Here is an 18,720-nt window from a genome sequence, read left to right on the forward strand (position 1 = left end):
TGGTTGCGAGCACATCCCAGTGGGATATGTGCAGAAGGAAGCTGGTGTTTCTCTCTCATGGATGTTTCTCACTCTCTATCCCTCTCCCTTCCTCTCTGTAAAAAATCAATAACATATATATTTTTAAGTGTAATCTATGAAGTATTAAGAGGAATAAGAATGTGGAGAGATGAATCATAATTTAATAAGTATTGTTGGAATGTTAGTTTTATGAATTAGATATCAATTCATACTTCACAATAAATACCCAAACACAATATTAACCCTTGATAGGTTAAAACTGATAACTGTAGACACCCCAAAAGTAGTAGAATGAAATGCTATATCTGTTTAGCTAATTGTACCAAGGTAAAAAATTTTCAAATAATGAAACAAGATGTACAGATAACAATTTAAATAGAATCACATAAAACACTAAAACAATAAAAATAAAAAGATATCTACAACATAGCAGATACTCAAGAAAGGCAGGTTGATAGATTAATATAATGGAGTATAGGACCCTCTCCTCAGCCAGGGCAGTAGATTTCTACATTTCTAAAAATGGAATGAGTAGACTTGAGCAAATGAAATGGCCTCCTTTGTTCTTGGTTACAACATCTCAACACCATCTCAAGATGATAACTCTCTGTAATGTAATATATAAATTTAATGCAACCCCAATTTTGACACTGATCTTATATCAAGTTATAAGTTAGACTCGGAAACCAAGATGGCGGCATAGGTAAACACCTAACTGCAGCCTCACACAACAATTTCAAAAAATACAACTAAAATACACAATGGACATTATCCAAAACTACAGGAAAGTTGACTGACTTGAAATTCTACAACTAGAAGGAAAGAGAAAACCAGAAGGAAAATCAGAGGAGCTGTAAAAGCCTAAGGTACCGAGACACGGTGCGCACATGGGGAGAAGACAGATTCTAAGAGGAGGGAGCGGTTGAGAGCCTAGCTGGCATTCCCTAGCAGGAAGGAGATAAAAGCTCTGGACTGTGCTGAACCCCAGTTCCGACTGCACTGAACCCCAGTTCTGGGCGAGATCCTGGGGACCCAGGCTCAAAAGAGGGAATCTAGGCTGTAAGGTGGAAACTCAGGGGAGTGGCAAAAGGCAGAGCTCTAGAGGCGTGCACGTGAATGTGTGCATAGGACTGACTGTTGACTGTGCCGCTGGATTGCCCTAGCTGGAAGGAGACAAAAGCTCCAGACTGCTCTGACCCCCACTTCCAACCCCATTTCCAACCCCACTTCCAACTGCACTGAACTCCAGTTCCTGGCTCATTGGGGGAGAGACTAGACTGTCTGGTAGCAGGCGAAACTTGAGGGCACCTTTCTCTCAGAGGTGCTTGCAGCAAGTACTAAAGGACACTGAGGAACACTGAGACTCAGGAACCTCATAGGGTGGGGTTGACAGGAAGCCAAGGCTGTAGGCTCCACCCTGAAACTCTGCCCCATCTAAGCTAAGCACAGAGGCTTTTGCAATTTTCCAAGTCTAGTCTAATAAGGCTGATTCCCGGCATAGACACAGCTGATCCTCACAGCCAATTGGCCTGGAAGTCAGTTCCTCCCAGTGATATCAACAACAATCAAGACTTAACTACAATAAGGCTGTACACACAGTCCACAAAGGGGTACACCAAGAGTGTCCACCACAAGTAACTGGGAGGCTGACCCACTGAACCATATAGGACACCTTAGCACACAAAGCCACCCTACCAACTCAGGGAAGCAGCGAAAATGCCAAGACAAAGAAACAGATCACAAACGAAAGAAATGGAGGACAACAAGCAACTGGATATAGAGTTCAAAACCACAGTTATAAGATTTTTAAGAATTTCCTAGAAAAGGCTGATAAAATAAACAAGACCTATGAGAATATGAAAAGGGATCAACTAGAAATAAAGAATACATTCTCTGAAATAAAAAAAAATATTTTACAGAGTCCTAAAAACAGAATGGAAGATCGTAAGAATCAAGTCAAAAGATTTGGAACACAAAGAGCCAGAGGACACTCCTCCACAGAAGCAAGAAGACAAGAGAATCCAGAAAGTTGAAAATAGTGTAAGAAACCTATGGGACAACTTCAAGCGAACCAACATCGGAATTATGGGGATCCCAGAAGATGAGAGAGAGCAAGATACAGAAAACATACTGGAAGAAACAGTGACAGAAAGCTTCTCCCACCTGGTGAAAGAAATACAAGTCCAGGAAGCACACAGAACCCCAAACAAAAGGAATCCAAAGAGGACCACACCAAGACACATCATAATTAAAATCCCAAGGGCAAAAGACAAAGAGAGAATCTTAAAAGCAGCAAGAGAAAAGCAGGTAGTTATCTATAAAGGAGCACCCATACAATTGTCAGCTGATTTCTCAACAGAAACCATGCAGGCCAGATGGGAATGGCAAGAAATATTCAAAGTGATGAATAGCTAGAACCTATAGTTAAAATTACTCTACCCAGCAAAGCTGTCACTCAGAATCGAAGGCCAGTTAAAGAGTTTCACAAATAAAAAAAAAAAAAAAGCTAAAGGAGTTCATCACTGCCAAACCAGAATTATATGAATTGCTGAAGGGGGTTCTTTAGAAAGAGGAAGAAAATAAAGATAAAAATTATGAACAACAATACGTAACTATCAACAAGTGAATCTAAAAACCAAGGGAATTAAAAAATCTGATAAACAATATAAACTGATGAATATAATAGAATCAGAGGTATGAAAGGGGAGTGCACTGATGATTCTCGGGGGAAAAGGGGAGTGGGAGGGTGCAGAAAGAGAGTGAACATAAACTGTGCACCTATGGATGAGGACAATGAGGGGGGTGGAAAGGGCAAAGGGTGGGGTGGGAACATGGTGAAGGGAAGCAATGGAGGAGAGAAAAAATGAGGAACATTTGTAATAATATGAACAATAAAGATTTATTAAAATTAAAACTAAGTTATAAGTTAATATTAAAGTTCATAAAAAAGATAAAACCATAGGAATAGTTAAGAAAACACCGAGGATGAAGAGCTCAGTAGGGGGACTAGCCCTGACATTAAAATATATAATGAAGTCTCTGCAACAGAGGAATAAACAGGTCAGTGGAACAGAAGTTCCAGAAACAGCCAAATGACATTAAAAAAAAAATGTAGCAAATGAAATAGTGACATCTCAAATATTGAGGCAATGCTAATCTTTTTAGTAAAGTTAACTAATGAAACAAAGTGGAAGATCTACAGGAAGTGATTTAAATGGATTCATAGAATTGGTTCTTGGGACAACTGGATACCCATTCAGAAAAAAAAAAAAAAAAAAAAAAAAAAAAAAAAAAAAAAAAAAAAAAAAAAAAAGAAAAAAAAAAAATTAAATTAGATCTATTCCTCAAACCATAGACAAGAATAAATTCCAAATTTATCAGCGATCTAAATATAAAAAATATGAAAAGAGATGGCATGGATGATAGATAACCTGGGTGTGGGGGGAAACTTTTAAAATATGGCTGAAGTCCAGATACTGTAAAGCGAAAGGTCAGTACATTTTACAACATAAAAATAAAAAATAAAAATTTGCGTAGGGAAAAAAGGCCACCATAAGCAAGCTCAACAGACAAAGGACACACTGGAAGGAAATATTCATAATTTATTCCAGAGATAAAGGACCAATATTCCTAATTTATAAGGAGCTTTTTTAAAACTTTGGGAGGAAGAAGATGCCCCGCACTCTCTTCCAAGCAACTTAGCATGGAAAACCCCCAGAAAAGAGGGTTCTGAAGTACATGGGGTCTCTGGGCAGTCCTGCTGTGCCTGTGCCAGCGCCAGGCGTGGGGTCCATATCACCCCCCTCCTCACTCCCCTCCCCCAAGGCACCCCTCACCATCCTCACAGCAGAAGAGAGCCAGGAAGCGGGGCGGGCTGCCCGGCTCCTGGCTGACCTCAGGCTCCGGCCTCCAGATCTCTTCAGGCTCTGGAAGTCCTCCTGCAACTTGGTGTGCAAGTTCTTCGGGGGGATGGGGTCCCAGAGCCCCAGGACTCTCACGCCAGCAGCTGGGGGCTGAGTGCAGCCATCCTCAGCTCCATCTGCCCCACCCAACAGGCTAGTGCCTAGATGTTTCATTTTCATTTCTCTGAAAACTGCTTCTGCCTTCTGTTGCAATCTTGAGGTAACAGACAAAAAGCTGCCTCGGATTTATGTCATCATTTTGGGACAGATGCTGCTGTCAGACAAATTCTGAGTCTAAATCCTGGGCTCTATCGTTTCTTAGTGGAGTAAACTCTTAGTGGCATCTGTACAGTGGGCATCAGCATAACTACTTCATGATATTCTTGTCCTGCTTTTTGTTTGTTTTTGTTTAATTTTGTGTGTGTGTGTGTTGTTTTTGTGGGTTGGTTTTTTGTCTGTTTGGTTGGTTGGTTGGTTGGTTGATTTTTTGCTCTAGAACACATGTGTCAAACACAAGGCCCGCGGGCCAAATCCGTCCCGCCAGGCCTTGCAATGTGGCCCGCACCGCGCTGTCATCACTGCACTCCGCTGCGTTTCCATCACAATGACAGTTTATGACTGTTCAGTAAACCATTCGGCCCACGATTTAGGCTGGATTTTAGATTTTGGCCCCTTCTCTGATTGAGTTCGACACCCCTACTCTAGAACATCAGTGCCTTACTCTTAGTTGAGTGTGAGGGCAAGACATTGACTGCCCAGAATGTGAAGGTCTGGGAGAAGCCAGAGGGAAGTTGGAGAGAGCCGGACCTCAGGCACTGGGCGTGCACCTCAAAAAAAAAACACAAAAAAACCCTGCTGTCTGGTTAAAAAAAATAATCTATATTAGTTCCCCTTTATCCTGGGCATCCTATTCCTAACCTCTCCTGCTTTGTCTCCCCACACATCTTCAGAAAAATATCCTAAGTCCTTTTCATACGCACTGAGAGGGGCTGGAGTTGTTATGCCCAGATTTCAAGATTCCCCAAAGACCACCAGGGAGCCGAGTCCAATGCAAAAATAAAGAGCCTTTTATTCAAGCTCGAGCCTGGTCTCTCCGCCCCTACCGATGCAGCAGCAAGATGCAGAGAGCCCCGAGTTCCAAAAGTACATCAGTTTTATAGGGCTTGGGTTGGGTGGTGAGGTGATGCTCGGACCTCTGAGTTGGCTGATTCCGGTTGGTTGAGTGAGGGCTAGGGTCCAGTTGCTCAGATGGTAGGATACTTCCCCCTGCATTCCTAAGGGTGGGTTAGGTAACTGGAACATTCTTGTGGTTTTTCTCAGAAAGGGGTCATGTCGGGAACATAGTTACACAAGATGGAGGATACAGAACAAAATGGAGTAGGTCCTATCCTGCCCTTTCAGAATCAGGTCTAGCCTAACAAGACATTATTTAACTCCACCAACGTGTATCGAAAGCCCTTTATATGCCTGGCATTGTGTTAAGATTATAAAGATGAATTGGATGCAGATTCATTTTTCTCTGGGGCAAGCCTGAAAGCAAGGAGAAGAAAGCAAAAGAGCAGACTAATACACATTTACCTGCTGTATCGTGGCAGAATACAGATGGTGCACTCAAAATAGGTAATTGAGGAGAGTTCGATGAAGGGATCATATAGAAGGATGTGGCCAAAAAGTAAAGAGAAATGGCGAAACACCTCCCAATCTGCTTCTCCTTACCATCTAGGCTAAAAAGGCAAGGAGGAGGTATATACTAAGACTGGGAAGAGCCATACCTATAGGAGCAAGACATTGCAAGAGAAACATGGATTTTGGGAGACAGCAAGGGAGTGAGTCCCCCAACCACTCTCTTCCCTGAGCCTCCAATCTCTTGCTGGTACCGCCTTTTACCGAACCCAGCCAGTAATCAGAGGGCATGAGAATGGGATTGCTGCAGTACTTAGAAGTGAATGCTCAACATCACCACAAGAAACCTCGGTAAGTAAATCTTGACATCACATCTGCATTGTCAACAGATGGTTGGTGGTACCAATTTGGGGTGCAGTAAGAAGGAAACTCTATTTAATGCAAAACAGCTCATTGTGATACAGCAGGGGTGTGAGGTGGCCCTTGGGTCAGACCTCTCTCCAGCTAAATAGCTCTGCTCTTTTCCTCATCTGCTTTTTTCTGTGCCAGTCTTCTCTGACCTGTGCTGGTCTATACCACTCCGCTCCAGTGAGACATCTTCTGAGTTTCAGCTCCAGACAGGGAAACACAGCTTTTAGTGGAAAGAGAAAGTGTGCTCTCAGGGCCAGAGGAAAGCGGACTGAGAAACCCTGATGCCATGCTGGGGAGTTTCTAGGCCAATGGCCGTCAAAATTGTGGACTGAAAACCACCACCAGCAGCAACAGCAGTTGAAACTTTTAGAAATGCACATTCATGGCTGCAACTTCATACCTACTGGTCAGAAACTCTGGGGATGGGCCTTAGCAATCTGCATTTTATTGAGCCCTCCAATGATTCTGACACAAGATCAAGTTTCACAAGCACTGTTCTGGGCATTGGAGAATCACTAATGGCATATTATCAGAGGAGTAATGAGATGAGCTATTTTTCTCAAAAGGTAGTTTGCAGTTGGAGGAGGAAAAGAGATGGGGACAGAGTTTTATATAAGTAATCATTCTGGTAAAAGAACTATGAAAATGCCAATAGGGTAGTGAGATTTGAAGTGGAGAGGCAGGACAAGTGATGATGGACATGTAGGACAAGAGGGAAAAGCCAAAGGTGCCAATAAGATTATATATCAATGTACTATTACTGTAACATATTTTATATTGCCTGTTTTCCCAGGAACTAAGGTTCCTCCTCTATAAAATCACCATTTCTGCAGGCCTTTTCAACTCCTATGCCAAGCAAATAAAACTGTGGAATTGTTATGCCCAGATTTCAAGATCCCCAAAGACCACCAGGGAGCGGAGTCCAATGCAAAAGCAAAGAGCCTTTATTCAAGCTCAAGCCCAGTCTCTCCGCCTCTACCGACACAGCGGCAGGATGGAAAGAGCCCCGAGTTCTGAAAGTACAGCTTTTTTATAGGGTTTCAGGTTGGGTGGTGGGGTGATGCTCGGACCACTGAGTTGGCTGGTTCCGATTGGTGGGGTGAGGGCCAGTGTCCAGTTACACCAGGTTACTTCCCTCTGCGTCTCTATTGGCTCATTTAAGGATGGGTTGGGTAACTGTCACATTCTGTGTTTTTTTCTCGGAAAGGGGTCCTGTTGGGGACATAGTTACCGTATTTTTTGGACCATAAGATGCACTTTTTTCCCCCCAGAAATGGGGGGGGGGGGGGAAGTCCCTGCGTCTTATGGTCCAAATATAACCTACACATATACTTTAAAAAAAAAGTTTTTTTACTTGCCCGGCTCTGTGTGGTCTCTGTGTGCTTGCCCGGCTCTAAAATGATTCTAAATGCTGCTGTTTACTTTACAGGGTTGATTACATGTGTTTATGACTGTGATGTTGGGTTTTAATGCACATAAAATATTTTAGAACACTATTTGTTTCAGAATCTTTTTTTCTTCATTTCCCTTCTCTAAAAACTGGTGCGTCTTATGGTCCGGAGCGTCTTATGGTCCGAAAAATACGGTACACAAGATGGAGGACACAGTACAAAATGGAGTCAGTCCTGCTCTGCCCTTTCAGAGTGACCTGCTCTGTCTTTTCAAAGCTCTGTGTGAAGCAGTGGTTGGAATGATAATCCATGGCATTGTACTGTATAACATCTTAGTTCGCCTCACTTCCCTTTTTGTTTATCCTTTCTTCACTCACCTGGGTTTGCACTTCCCAAACAAGTTGCTAACATCTTGATTTTTGTGTAAGGCTCTGTTTTGGAGGACTTAGAACCCAACCAATAGAAAAGACAATGGTACCCAACTCCCATATGGCAATCAAAGCAAAACCAGCACTACACCCCAAGATAAATTTAAGAAGTAGCACAAAGGTTTGATTTTTCTGCCAATGATTGCTTTGATACCACCTGTGATGTTGTGATTTATAATAGGGAATATGTATTTGGTATTTGTTCCAGTTTGTGGCAGACCTCCTAAGATCCTTAGAATTTCCCAAAAGCTGAGAGCCCATAAAGATGTATTTTATGTTAATGAGGTTGTTATGGAATTGGCGTGGAAGAAGACAGTTGGACACTCGGAGGTTCAGGAAAAGCCCTTATTCAAAGCAGTGCTCCTGGTTCAGGGAACTCAAAGATCCAGATTCTGAACAATTTAGACAATGAGATTTTCTCCTTATATATTTCTGAGTTTGTTTCCTAACTACCAAGCTTCTGTAGTGGACTCGCCCAACCCCCCTCGAAGAATGGTTAATTTAGATTGTTTCTAATGCCCATTCTGGATGGTGCCAGTGACCTCCCTCTAGTTAAGCTGTTACATCCTTGGTTTATGGCCCTTGTCAATTGGAAGTATTTAGGTAAATAGGTCTTGCAAGACCAGATAATTAAGGAAGGGGCAGTGACTTCAGGAATGTGCATTAGGGACACTGATTAACTAGGTACAGAGTCCAGCTGCTAGTCTCCTACATTCTTTCACACATGGAGTTCACTATCGGCTAGCAAAAGTGTGCAGTAGAAGGCAGGTTACTGGAACAAATTCAGATTGCTAGCCCCCAAAAATGTCTTATGCTCCCCACCAAGGTGACTAAAAATGGGGTTTGGTTACCAGAGGAGCCAACCACATGATTAGAGGGTTGGAACTTTCAGTCCCACTCCTGACATCTGGGGAGGAGAGAGGTGCTGGAAATGAAGTTAAATCACCAATGGTTGATGATTTAATCAACTATGTCTATGTAATAAAGCTTCCAAAAGGACAGGGTTCAGAGAGCTTCTGGGTTGGGGATCAAGTGAAGGTGCTGGTAGAATGGAATGTTCAGAGGTCATGGAAGCCCTTGCTCTTTTCTACATAGCTTGCCCTGAGCAACTCTTCCATCTGGTCGGTTGTTTCTGAGTTTTATCCTTTTGTAATTCACAGATAATTTAGGGAGTAAATTGGTTTCCTGAGTTCTGAGAGTCACTCTAGCGAATTAGTTGAATCCAAGGGGTAGGGGTTGTGGGAAGAAGGAGAAAAGAGATGAAACTGCAGCCTACTCTTACCTTCGTAGTACTCTGTGTTAAAGAGAAAAACTATTTAAAAATGTGGTTTTTCACAGCTGAAAATGGCAGCAATGAAGTCAAAGTACTTTTGCTGTACACGGTATGTGTTGTAGGAAACCACCAGAATATCAACCTAAGCCTTAGGTCCTAAGGAAAAAGAAAGAGTAAGGAAAGAACACAGACCATCTGTTCCTAATATGTAACTTTATTTGAAGCAGATACAGCTGATAATACCTCACACAGAGCAAAAGCAACAATCTAAGCTCACCAACAACTCACACTGTTAAAATGCCAATGCACACACTACATTGTAATCAAGGATCTAGACCTAAGCAGGAACCAAACTTTTGTGTGTGTTTTTTGCAAATTTAGCTAAAAGTTTAATAGATACAAAATAACTACTCTCAATGGTTAAGACTTTAATGAATAATCAAAAATTCAATGTATCATCTAATATTTTTAAAGGCCTATCTTTTAGTTTAAGCTTCTTCAACTCTCTAAAAGAAAAGATTCTGCATTTTTAAGTTCTTCAAATAGGACTTCTATGGAGGAAAGGTGCTGTGAGCAATGTGTAGGATGCATTTTTGAGAGAAGCCCAGACTAACAGGAACTCCTCAGTCACTCCATGGAGAAGTCCCTCTATGGGAGGCAGTATAGCTCTGGGGTATAGAAGCCTTGCAGACAAACTATCTCCTTCAAATCCCAGCTCTTCTACTTATTAACTATGTGACCTTTGTCAAGGTAGCCTTTCTTTTCATCAGTTTTCTGTTATAAAATAGGGATACTAATAGTATCAACCCTACAGATATAAAGATCTTATAAAGGGGACAAAATAAGTCCACAACAAATAAATGTGTGTGTGTGTGTGTGTGTGTGTGTGTGTATCTTTAAGAAAAGAGAAAGACATCTTGTTCATCATTTTCAGAGAGAGGCTGAGATGTGATAACCAGATAAGAAACTCAGTTTTCCAAATCAGTGGTGAGGACTTCAGAAATGGCTTCTTACTCCTGCCTCTGCTAAAAATTTGGAGAGCGTATATATCCCTCTGCTGGGGTATCAGAATCCTGAGGCAGGCAGCAAAAATATATTATGCACCAACTGTATATAGCAAGCTCTATAGCATGAAAAATAATAGCCTTATATTATTTATTAGCAAATGTTGCCCAATCTTTACTCCTGGCCATTTTTCTGGCCATCAGGGAGGGAAATGTGTATTAATTTTCCTTAACCAAAGAATCTCCCCTCCACCATTCACACTAGGACTTTACCTTTGGGGTACTTAAAGGGCTAACCAACCAACCAACAAAAACTAAAGGACCACCCAGAGATGGTAATTTAAAAAGGATCAACTGGCAGCTAATATTTCAACTGAAGAGCACAAAGTACTCCATTCCCCCCACCAATGACACAAGAATGAGGCACAATACCTCTGCAGCAAAAATCACATACTGGTAGATCTTTGGGGCTTTTATCTTCCATAAAAAGTGACAATTCAGAAATGACAGACTATCAGATTCTTACTCTTACACGAATCTCCTTGAGGTGAGTATTTTTAAAGGTTGTTTCTTCATTGAAATTTAGATTGGTATTTACTCTGCCTTTTCAACTGTTCTTTGGAGCGCTTGGCTCAAATATCCTTCTATCAGTCTTCTTACTCAATTCCTTTATCTTTCAGCTCCTTCTTGACGCGTTTCAGATAATCAGGATCAGGATAGCCATAGCTGCAAAAGGAAAGGCCCCTTAGTTTCACACATGGTTTTAAAGATTCTGTACAGCAGGTCCCTGGCATTAGCATTGTGTTGCAAACATTAACAAGCAATCCTGGAGGCGGATAATTATAATCACTTGTAAGTGTGCAGATGTGACTCATTCAGCTAGTGAGTGAGCCTCGCTGTCTGTCTAGGATCTGCCTCCCAATAAGACTTTTCATTTTCAATTTGTGGTAAGCAGTGACTCTAATAAAGTTATACTCTATATAAAAAATAAATATATAAAATGTATTAAAACATGTTATATATAAAAATTTAGTATAGTATATATTTTTATATTTTTATTTATATATTTATTATATATTTTATTTAGCATATACCACATATATATTTTTATTATATATATGTGGTATATGCTACAGCAGAATTTTCAAATTTGGAGAATTTGCAAAACCTTAGAACCCTTTTGAATATTAAGGATCACAGATACTCTATCTGAAATTACTAAGAACAACTGGGTTGCCTACAATACAACTTTCACAACATTAAATAAGAGCTTTTCTTGAGTACTATCATCCAAATAAATTAGGGACCTCTATGGACCGATGGGAGGAGAGGGTAGAAGGACAATCTTTAAAAAAGGCAAATAACATTCCTAGGATCTACCCTTCAAAAAACAGGAAACCACAAATCAAGTCATCTGAGATATCATTGATCTTGGATTCTGAAGACCCTTGCCTTTTGATACAAAATTTAATAACTGTATAATAACTATCATACAGTTAGAAGGTGATGGGAACTGATCGTCTGGCTTTAAAATTAACATCTCTCAAAAGACAGTATCCAGTCTCTAACTGGTTTGGCTCAGTGGATGGAGCGTCGGCCTGCAGACTGAAAGATCCAGGGTTCGATTTTGGTCAAGGGCAAGTACCTTGGTTGTGGGCACATCCCCAATAGAAGGAGTACAAGAGGCAGCTGATCGATGTTTCTCTCTCATTGATGTTTCTAGCTCTCTATCCCTCTCCCTTCCTCTCTGTAAAATATCAATAAAATATATATCTTTTTAAAAAAGACTGTATCCAATCCCACTGCTACAAACAGTCCCTTACAGCCATATCCTCAAATTGCCATAGCTTACAACCTCTAAATTCTGTTTAGCAATCCCTGTATTTCAAAACTTCTCACTTTGCTGGTCCCCCACTCTTGGAGGTTTTGTGGTGGATATCATTCCATGTAGTGACATTTGTCGCTCCTGTAACTCGAGAATCCCCCACTGTGAAAATTAGCTTTTGGTCAAAGGCCCTTTGAAGCAGTGTCAAAACCTCCTTTCCTTCCTTGTTATCAGGCAAGAATGCAGTTCGATGTGTTCCAGAATAATTCATTCCTGGGCGTGGGTGCTCTTCCTGTGTGAAGACAGAACAATGTCACACTCAGGAGTCTAAATTTTACTATACAGGATAGATGTGTTCATTTGCAGATAGAGTAAATTAAAAAAAAAAAAGTATAAAAATAATCTCATATTCCCAATAATTCATATTTATCCTCTTTCCCTAAATTCATGCTGGGAATACCATCCACCCTAACACATAATCACCATCCACCCTTCCTCCCCCTTAACAGACGCAAAAGGTAAGTTCTAAGCTAACACTGTTAACTTCATCACTACTTAAAGCCTTAGAAATATAACCATAGAAATAAATCCCTGGGAAACCCACTAATTGGCAACAGCGTAATCCTAGCACAGTGGAAAGAAACACAGGGATCTCAGAAACACTTACTGTTTGTGTGCCTCCTCTCATATTATAATCAATCACGATGGAGCCACAGGTTTCGTAACCTGGAAGTGAATCTCTCGTGTAACGGACAGACATCGTTCCCTCTGGCTGATTCCCTTTTAGGACACCATAAACAGTCTGGCACAAAGGGCAGACTGGCTTATATGTCATGTAGCTGTTGATACAAGGGGTGCAGAATTCGTGCTTGCACTTTGATAGAACTAGCTTGTTCTTAATGGACTCCAAACAGATGCTACAGATATCCTCTTCCTTGTTCATTCCTGATGCCCCAGAACTGGCAGAGGGCTGGGATGTTGGTAAAAATGTTTCTGAATCATTACTATCAACGTCCATGGGTGTTTCATGATCCTTATTCGATTTCTCTCCAGCTAATGTCTGTAAGACATATTGTTTAGCCTTTGCTACGTGATTCGGCAATCCAAAAAAGGTAACTGATGCTTGATTTACCACAAAGTCTACACCTGGATGTCTTTTTCTAAGGTTATCATCAAACTTGATCGCATAGAAGACCTTTCTCTCGTCGCCCAAAGATTTCAGTGAAACAACTTCTCTCATCAGCTGACAAGAAACATGCTGATAGGCATCAATGAAATTTGCATAAGCATGCACAGACAGATCTAACTCCTTGTCCTTAGGTTCAAATAGAAGGCAGGTTTTATGACCTTTCCCCAAAATCTTACTTTGAATGTTGTACTTTTTTTCAATCTCTGATATCTCCTGGAATAATTCAGCTTCTAAAAGCTTGTAGTGAGCTGTGTCAACCTCAATTCCATTCTTCATCCACGTCGGAGTTATTATTTTCACAGGTACCTTGACCCGACTTTCAGAGATTTGAGGGGCAAGAAAATGTCCGGCAGCTGAAATGTCATTAAGTTGGTGAGAAAATCCCTGCTTGAATTTATTTGCCTGCTTCTTGTCTGCTAATGCAACACATTTCTGCTCCATATTGCCTATGCTTTCCTGAAATTCTCTGACAAAAGTATCTTTAGCTGCTCTGAGGTCACCAGATGGACTTGAGATGAAGTTTAATGAGACCTCATTCGGAGAACTCTCTTGGATTTTTATTTCTATACCATATTTTTTCTTTAGCGAGTTTATTTTTTCAGAGGAGGTATCTGTGAAGTATTTAAATAAATGCAAGGGAACTTTGAAACAACTGCTTTTTCCTTCTGACTTCGCTCTTGGTTCAGTGGGAGAAACACAGCTGTCCCCCTGGTCCTGCTGATGGAGTGGCTCCCTCTCTGTTGCCAAAGGGGCTGATTCCTGTTTCTGCTCACTTTTTAGGAGTTGCTCGCTCAAGAAGTCATGTATTTTTTCAATATCTCTGAAGTCACCACGCACCGTCTCAATTCCATCGTGGCCCTCCTTTCTTTTGACATTGGGGAAGAGAGTGGTTATGTGTTCCCTCTGCTCTTTAGAGAACAGGTTACAGTTCAGGTCAGCTGTGACAGTAAGGAAGATCTGAAAATTTAAAAGGAGCAAATGAAATCTTTCAGACATCCAGGCCTACAGTCTCGCCTAAGGAGAATGTCTAAAGACTAGAGAAATAACTACTATGTCCTCCCTTAGAAGATTTGTTGTTTCAAATCCTTTTCACAGAGGATGGAGCACCCTATAGCCCAGAGCGAGGTTCTCGGCCTGTCTGCACATTAGAACCACCTGGGAAGTTAAAAGAGAGGGGGGCAAAAAAGCCAAGGCCTATGCACATCTCCAGAGATTCTGGTGTAAATGTAGAGCCTGGACATGAGCATATTGTAAAGGCTCTGTGGACAAGCAATCTGGATATGCCACTCTCTGTTTGATGGAGGGAAGGCACTTTGTCTTTTCAAGCAAGCTGCCGTGGTTCTCACAAAAGAGTCTGTAAGCCAGGAAGGAACCCATAAATCTGAGGAGGATGTTTTTTTCCTCTGTTTTTTCTAGTCTTCAGCCCCCCTCCTTTTTTTTTTTTTTAACTAAACACCTAAGTGCATGCAATGTTGCTGAGTCCTCTAAACCTGAGCCTTTAGTAGCTCAAGTATAAGGCAAGCACAACAAATTAGGCTAAAAAATATATAGGCAAACTCAATGGAATAAAAAAAGATTTCTAATGTCCCCCCCCTCCTCAAGGTCTTTGCACATGTTATTTCCTCTGCATGTAACATCCTCTTTTTGGATCTTCCTTCAAAATGTTTATTGAATCCAGCCACTTCTTACAGCTTGATTAGAACCACCGAAGCCCAAGCCATTCTCATCTTGCACTTGGCCTACAGCAACTCCTCCTGATTGGGCTCTGACCTTCCACTCCAGTCCCTTTCTAAAATTAGGGAACCACACAGCAGCCAAAGTGATCCTTTAGAGACATAAATCAGATCACTCCACTCCCCTGGCTCAAAACCATCTGATGAATCCCCTTACATTTAAGTGAAAATCCAAAGTCCTTACTTCCATCCCCAAAAACCTGACTTCTGGTTATCTCTCCAAGTTCCTCTCTTATTCCTTGTTCACTGCCCGCTAGCCCACTGGCCTCCTCTCTTGAAGCTTTGGGCTCAGGATGTAAGCTCCCATCTTTCCTTTGCTCTTGTGCTCCCCTCTACTTAGAACATTCTTTCCCCCAATATCCACTCAGCTAGCTCCCTTACTCCATGCATGTCTTTATTCAGATGTTACCTCATTCAAGAGGTTTTTCCAGATATCCCAAAATAGTGGTCTTGTCACACTATCATTTACCCTGCTTTATTCTTCTTCCTAGCACCATCACTGTCAGACATCTATAATAATAAAAGTGTAATATGCAAATCGACCGAACCGACCAAACAGCAGACCACCTGGACCACCTTCTGGATGACCACACTATGACACGCACCAGCGCCAGACCAGCCAAGGAGGTGTGATGCGATTAGTCTGGGGGGGGCCATAATCACCCCGTAGGGGGAGGCGCAGGCGAGGCAATTGATTTGAGAGGTAGGAGGGGCTCAGTGAGCACCCAAAAGAGGCAGGCCCGTGCTACCCTCTGTACCGCGATTGATTGCAGAGCCCAGCTGGGTGAGCGATAGCCCCAAAGAGGGAGGCCCAGGCTACCCAGCTGGTGGCACTGCAGTGGGTGGGCAGGGCCTCCCTCTGAAGGTGATCCATCTGGGGGCCCTGCAGTCTGGGGATCCCACAGAGGGAGGCCCAGGCCACCGGCCAGTGATGCTATGGTGGGTGTGCAGGGCCAGCCAGAAATCTCCCCATAGAGGGAGGCCCAGGCCAGCCAAGCAATTGCATCCCATGCCTGTCGCCCACAGAGGGAGGTGACTGGTGGCAGGGGAGGGAGGAGGCAGCACCTCACAGATGCCTAGCTGTGGCAGCAGCAGGGGGTGGGGGGGGGGGGGTAGGGCACCAGCTCCCAGCAGCCAGGGGAAGTAAAGCCCCGATAGGCCCTGATCATTGCCAGGCCTAGGGACACTACCCAAGGGGTCCCAGATTGTGAGAGGGCACAGGCCAGGCTCAGGGACACCCTCCCCTCTGCATGAATTTTGTGCACTGGGCCTCTAGTTTTATTATAAATCTACTAGAGGCCTGGTGCGTGAAATTTGAGCACAGGTAGGGTGCCCAGGCCTGACTGGTGATCAGGGCTGATCCGGGCCTTCTGGCTGCTTCCTGGGGCCTTTGTTTGTTCCACACTGCCCCCTGGTGGTCAGCACACATCATAACAGGCAGTCAAACCCCTGAGGGGACAATTTGCATATTAGCCTTTTATTATAGAGGAGGATGTGTTTACTATTAGGATCTGTATCCCTCACTAGAATTTGTGCACGGGTAGGGTCCCGATGCCTGGCCTGCGATCAGCTCTGATCTGCGGGGTAATTGGGGGTGGGGAGGGCCCCACTGGCACCTGCCTTGGCTGGTCTGGGGCCTATGGGCTGGGGGGCAGCTCCTGTGTTGAGCGTTTGCCCCCTAATGGTCAGTGTGCATCATAGAGACTGCTCATTCTACTGTGTAGTCAATTTGCATATCAGGCTTTTATTATATAGGAGGAGGATTTGTTTACTCTTAGGATCTGTATCCCTCATTAGAATGTAAGGTCCCTGAGGGCAGGGTCTGCTATGTAGCTGGCTGTGTCCCCAGCTTCTGTGACAGTGCCTGGCACACAGTAGGCAGTTGCTATGGATTTGTCAAATGATTCTTGGCCCGGCTAGCTCCTTCTCATTCAAGTCACAGGCCAAATGTCACCTCAGACTTTGTCTCTGACTCCTGGTCAGAAGTAGCAAGACCTCCTTCTCCTTCCTCGCCCTGGCATATATTACTGTGTAAAATTGTCTTATTTGGTTTACTTGCTTATTGTCCTTTTATGTAGTGCCTTCCTCCCCCCAACCCCCCCCCACCCCCCCAAGCAGGGACTTGTCCTCTGGGTCCCAGTACCTGAAACAGTGTCTGGCTCATAGTGAGTCCTCAGCCAATGGTTGTGAGACAATAATGTAATATATGGTGACTGGAGAGGAAGTGGCAAATACACACATACCTCCTTTCAATACTCACCTTTTGGACACAGGAATCCACAGAATTAGGACTCTGTTCTTCATTTGGATGCTTCTCACCAGACCTTGCCCCTTCTTGTGATTGTGTTTGCACTTGAGACATTCCATTCTTCTCTAATGGATTTTCAGTGGGTTCCAGGGAAATGGTCACACGTTTGTCATCAACCACAATTTTGTGCTCTTTTTGTTCCAACACTCTCTGCTTAGCTTCAGTGGAGACATTAAACACACACATACACAAAAACAAGGGAGTGATTTCAAATAATCCTCTATTCAGGCATCTGTACCCTGCCCAAGCACCCTCCCAGTGAGGGCTGCTCCCCGCATGCTGGGAGGGTGTTTATGTTAGGGAATGTGAGGGAACTATTCAAAACTCTCACTCGGGCAGCTTCAATTTTCTTGCACAAATAAAAGCTCAAGGGCAGTAAAACACTGACAACTTGTGACAAGTCATGTCTCTGAAACTGTTTCGGTTTCCTTTTTCAATCAGATGGGATAATGCTCATAAAGAGTGGATTGGAAAACAACAACAGCCCAGGGAGTCGGCAGTGCAGACTCAGAATTTTGTAAATATTCACGTGTGTACTGCCATTTACAGGAAAAGGCTGGAAGAAATATACCAAAATGTTCACATTGCTTATCTCCAGGTGTTGTTCTTTATTCCTTTTTCCCCCCCTCTTTTCTATGGCGGGCATCATTTGTCATCCTCAAAAATAAGTCAATGGAATAATTATTTAAAGCATACAGGTGGAATAACTAAATAGCCAGGAGAGACAGACCTGTGGGGGACAGAAAGGTGTTAGAGCTGAGAAAGATGAGTCAGGGCCAGGATGCTGGAAGGTGTCCATGATAAGGTGCAGCCAGGCCAGCTCAGCGACCGTGGGCTCCATCCTCCCGTGGGCTGAGTCTCTTGGCAGGAAGAGACCCCAGGTCCTGTGTCCCCACCACCACCTCTCCCCCAGGCGGTGCCAAGCTTTCTCCAGTCCTTTCCCTAGTGAGCTGGCTCTGGGTCTGCCTGGAACCGGTGAGGCTGGGCCCCAGGGACGGGCTCGCAGCTCACCTGCCCCAGGGAGCCTTTGCAAGGCCTTTACACACACACACACACACACACACACACACACACACACACACACACACACCTCTCCCCCCCCCCCCCCCCCCGCCCCAGGCCTGCAGCTAACCTGCCCCAGAGACCGCCTTTTCGAGGCCTTTACACACACACACACACACACACACACACACACCTCCCCCCCGCCCCCCCCCCCCCCGGCCTGCACCTCACCTGCCCCAGGGACGGCCTAAGGCCTTTACACACACACACACACACACACACACACACACACACACACACACATTCCTCCCCCCCCCCCCCCCCCCCCCCCCCGGCCCCGGCCCCAGGCCCGAAGCTCACCTGCCCTTTCCAGGAACTCCACCCGGTAGGCGCCGGAGCCCAGGCTTTGGATCTCGCACTCCCCGCCGCCCGACTGCCGGCTCTGGAAGTAGCCCTGCAGCTTCCGACGTAAGTTGAGGCCGGGCTCGGACACCCGCACCAGCAGCGGGGAGGGCGGCCCGGGAGGCGAGGCCATGGCTGCGGGGGTCCGCGGGCTGCGCGGCGGCTCCGGGCGCGGCGGGCCGGGACTGAGGCTGAGGCGGGGGTGCGT

The 18,720-nt window shown here is 43.9% G+C and overlaps 3 protein-coding genes across 8 annotated transcripts in view; 1 reads left to right on the forward strand and 2 right to left on the reverse strand.

Annotated features, from left to right (window-relative positions):
• PARP15 (poly(ADP-ribose) polymerase family member 15) overlaps positions 1 to 4,062 on the reverse strand; it is a 43,466-nt gene extending 39,404 nt beyond the window's left edge. The window contains exon 1 of the mRNA XM_045583947.1: positions 3,858 to 4,062. Within this exon, the coding sequence (XP_045439903.1) occupies positions 3,858 to 3,860 (3 nt within the window). The 5' untranslated portion in view covers positions 3,861 to 4,062. The remainder of the gene's footprint in view (positions 1 to 3,857) is intronic.
• A 5,185-nt stretch (positions 4,063 to 9,247) lies between these two features.
• On the reverse strand, positions 9,248 to 18,659 carry DTX3L (deltex E3 ubiquitin ligase 3L). 2 transcript variants are annotated; one of them, XM_036443838.2, is made up of 5 exons: positions 18,471 to 18,659; positions 17,061 to 17,266; positions 12,546 to 14,024; positions 11,953 to 12,170; positions 9,248 to 10,779 (listed from the first exon to the last, which is right to left on the reverse strand). In XM_036443838.2, exons 1-5 carry the CDS (start codon positions 18,643 to 18,645, stop codon positions 10,710 to 10,712), a joined length of 2,148 nt encoding a protein of 715 aa, XP_036299731.1. In that variant the 5' UTR covers positions 18,646 to 18,659; the 3' UTR covers positions 9,248 to 10,709. The 2 variants fall into 2 exon arrangements, 1 of the variants encoding a protein (XP_036299731.1); XR_004988994.2 differs by lacking the exon at positions 9,248 to 10,779 and adding an exon at positions 11,469 to 11,605 and having other exon boundaries at positions 11,842 to 12,170.
• The window catches only part of PARP9 (poly(ADP-ribose) polymerase family member 9), a 36,115-nt gene continuing 35,852 nt past the window's right edge, over positions 18,458 to 18,720 (forward strand). For all 5 annotated transcript variants that reach the window (XM_036443825.2, XM_036443832.2, XM_036443834.2 and 2 more), the window contains exon 1: positions 18,458 to 18,578. The gene's annotated coding sequence lies outside the window, so the exon portion shown is untranslated. The remainder of the gene's footprint in view (positions 18,579 to 18,720) is intronic.

This window comes from Pipistrellus kuhlii, unplaced genomic scaffold (genome assembly GCF_014108245.1).
Source record: "Pipistrellus kuhlii isolate mPipKuh1 unplaced genomic scaffold, mPipKuh1.p scaffold_m20_p_2, whole genome shotgun sequence".
Taxonomy (NCBI): domain Eukaryota; kingdom Metazoa; phylum Chordata; class Mammalia; order Chiroptera; family Vespertilionidae; genus Pipistrellus; species Pipistrellus kuhlii.

Excerpts from the sequence above, each read along its gene's own strand:
- DTX3L (XM_036443838.2), bottom strand. The coding sequence starts at position 18,645 with ATGGCCTCGCCTCCCGGGCCGCCCTCCCCGCTGCTGGTGCGGGTGTCC. Across the intron at positions 12,171-12,545 it reads TGAGAGGAGGCACACAAACA|GAAGAGCACCCACGCCCAGG; the intron begins GTAAGTGTTTCT and ends GTCTTCACACAG. Across the intron at positions 10,780-11,952 it reads AAGAGTGGGGGACCAGCAAA|CTATGGCTATCCTGATCCTG; the intron begins GTGAGAAGTTTT and ends TTCCTTTTGCAG.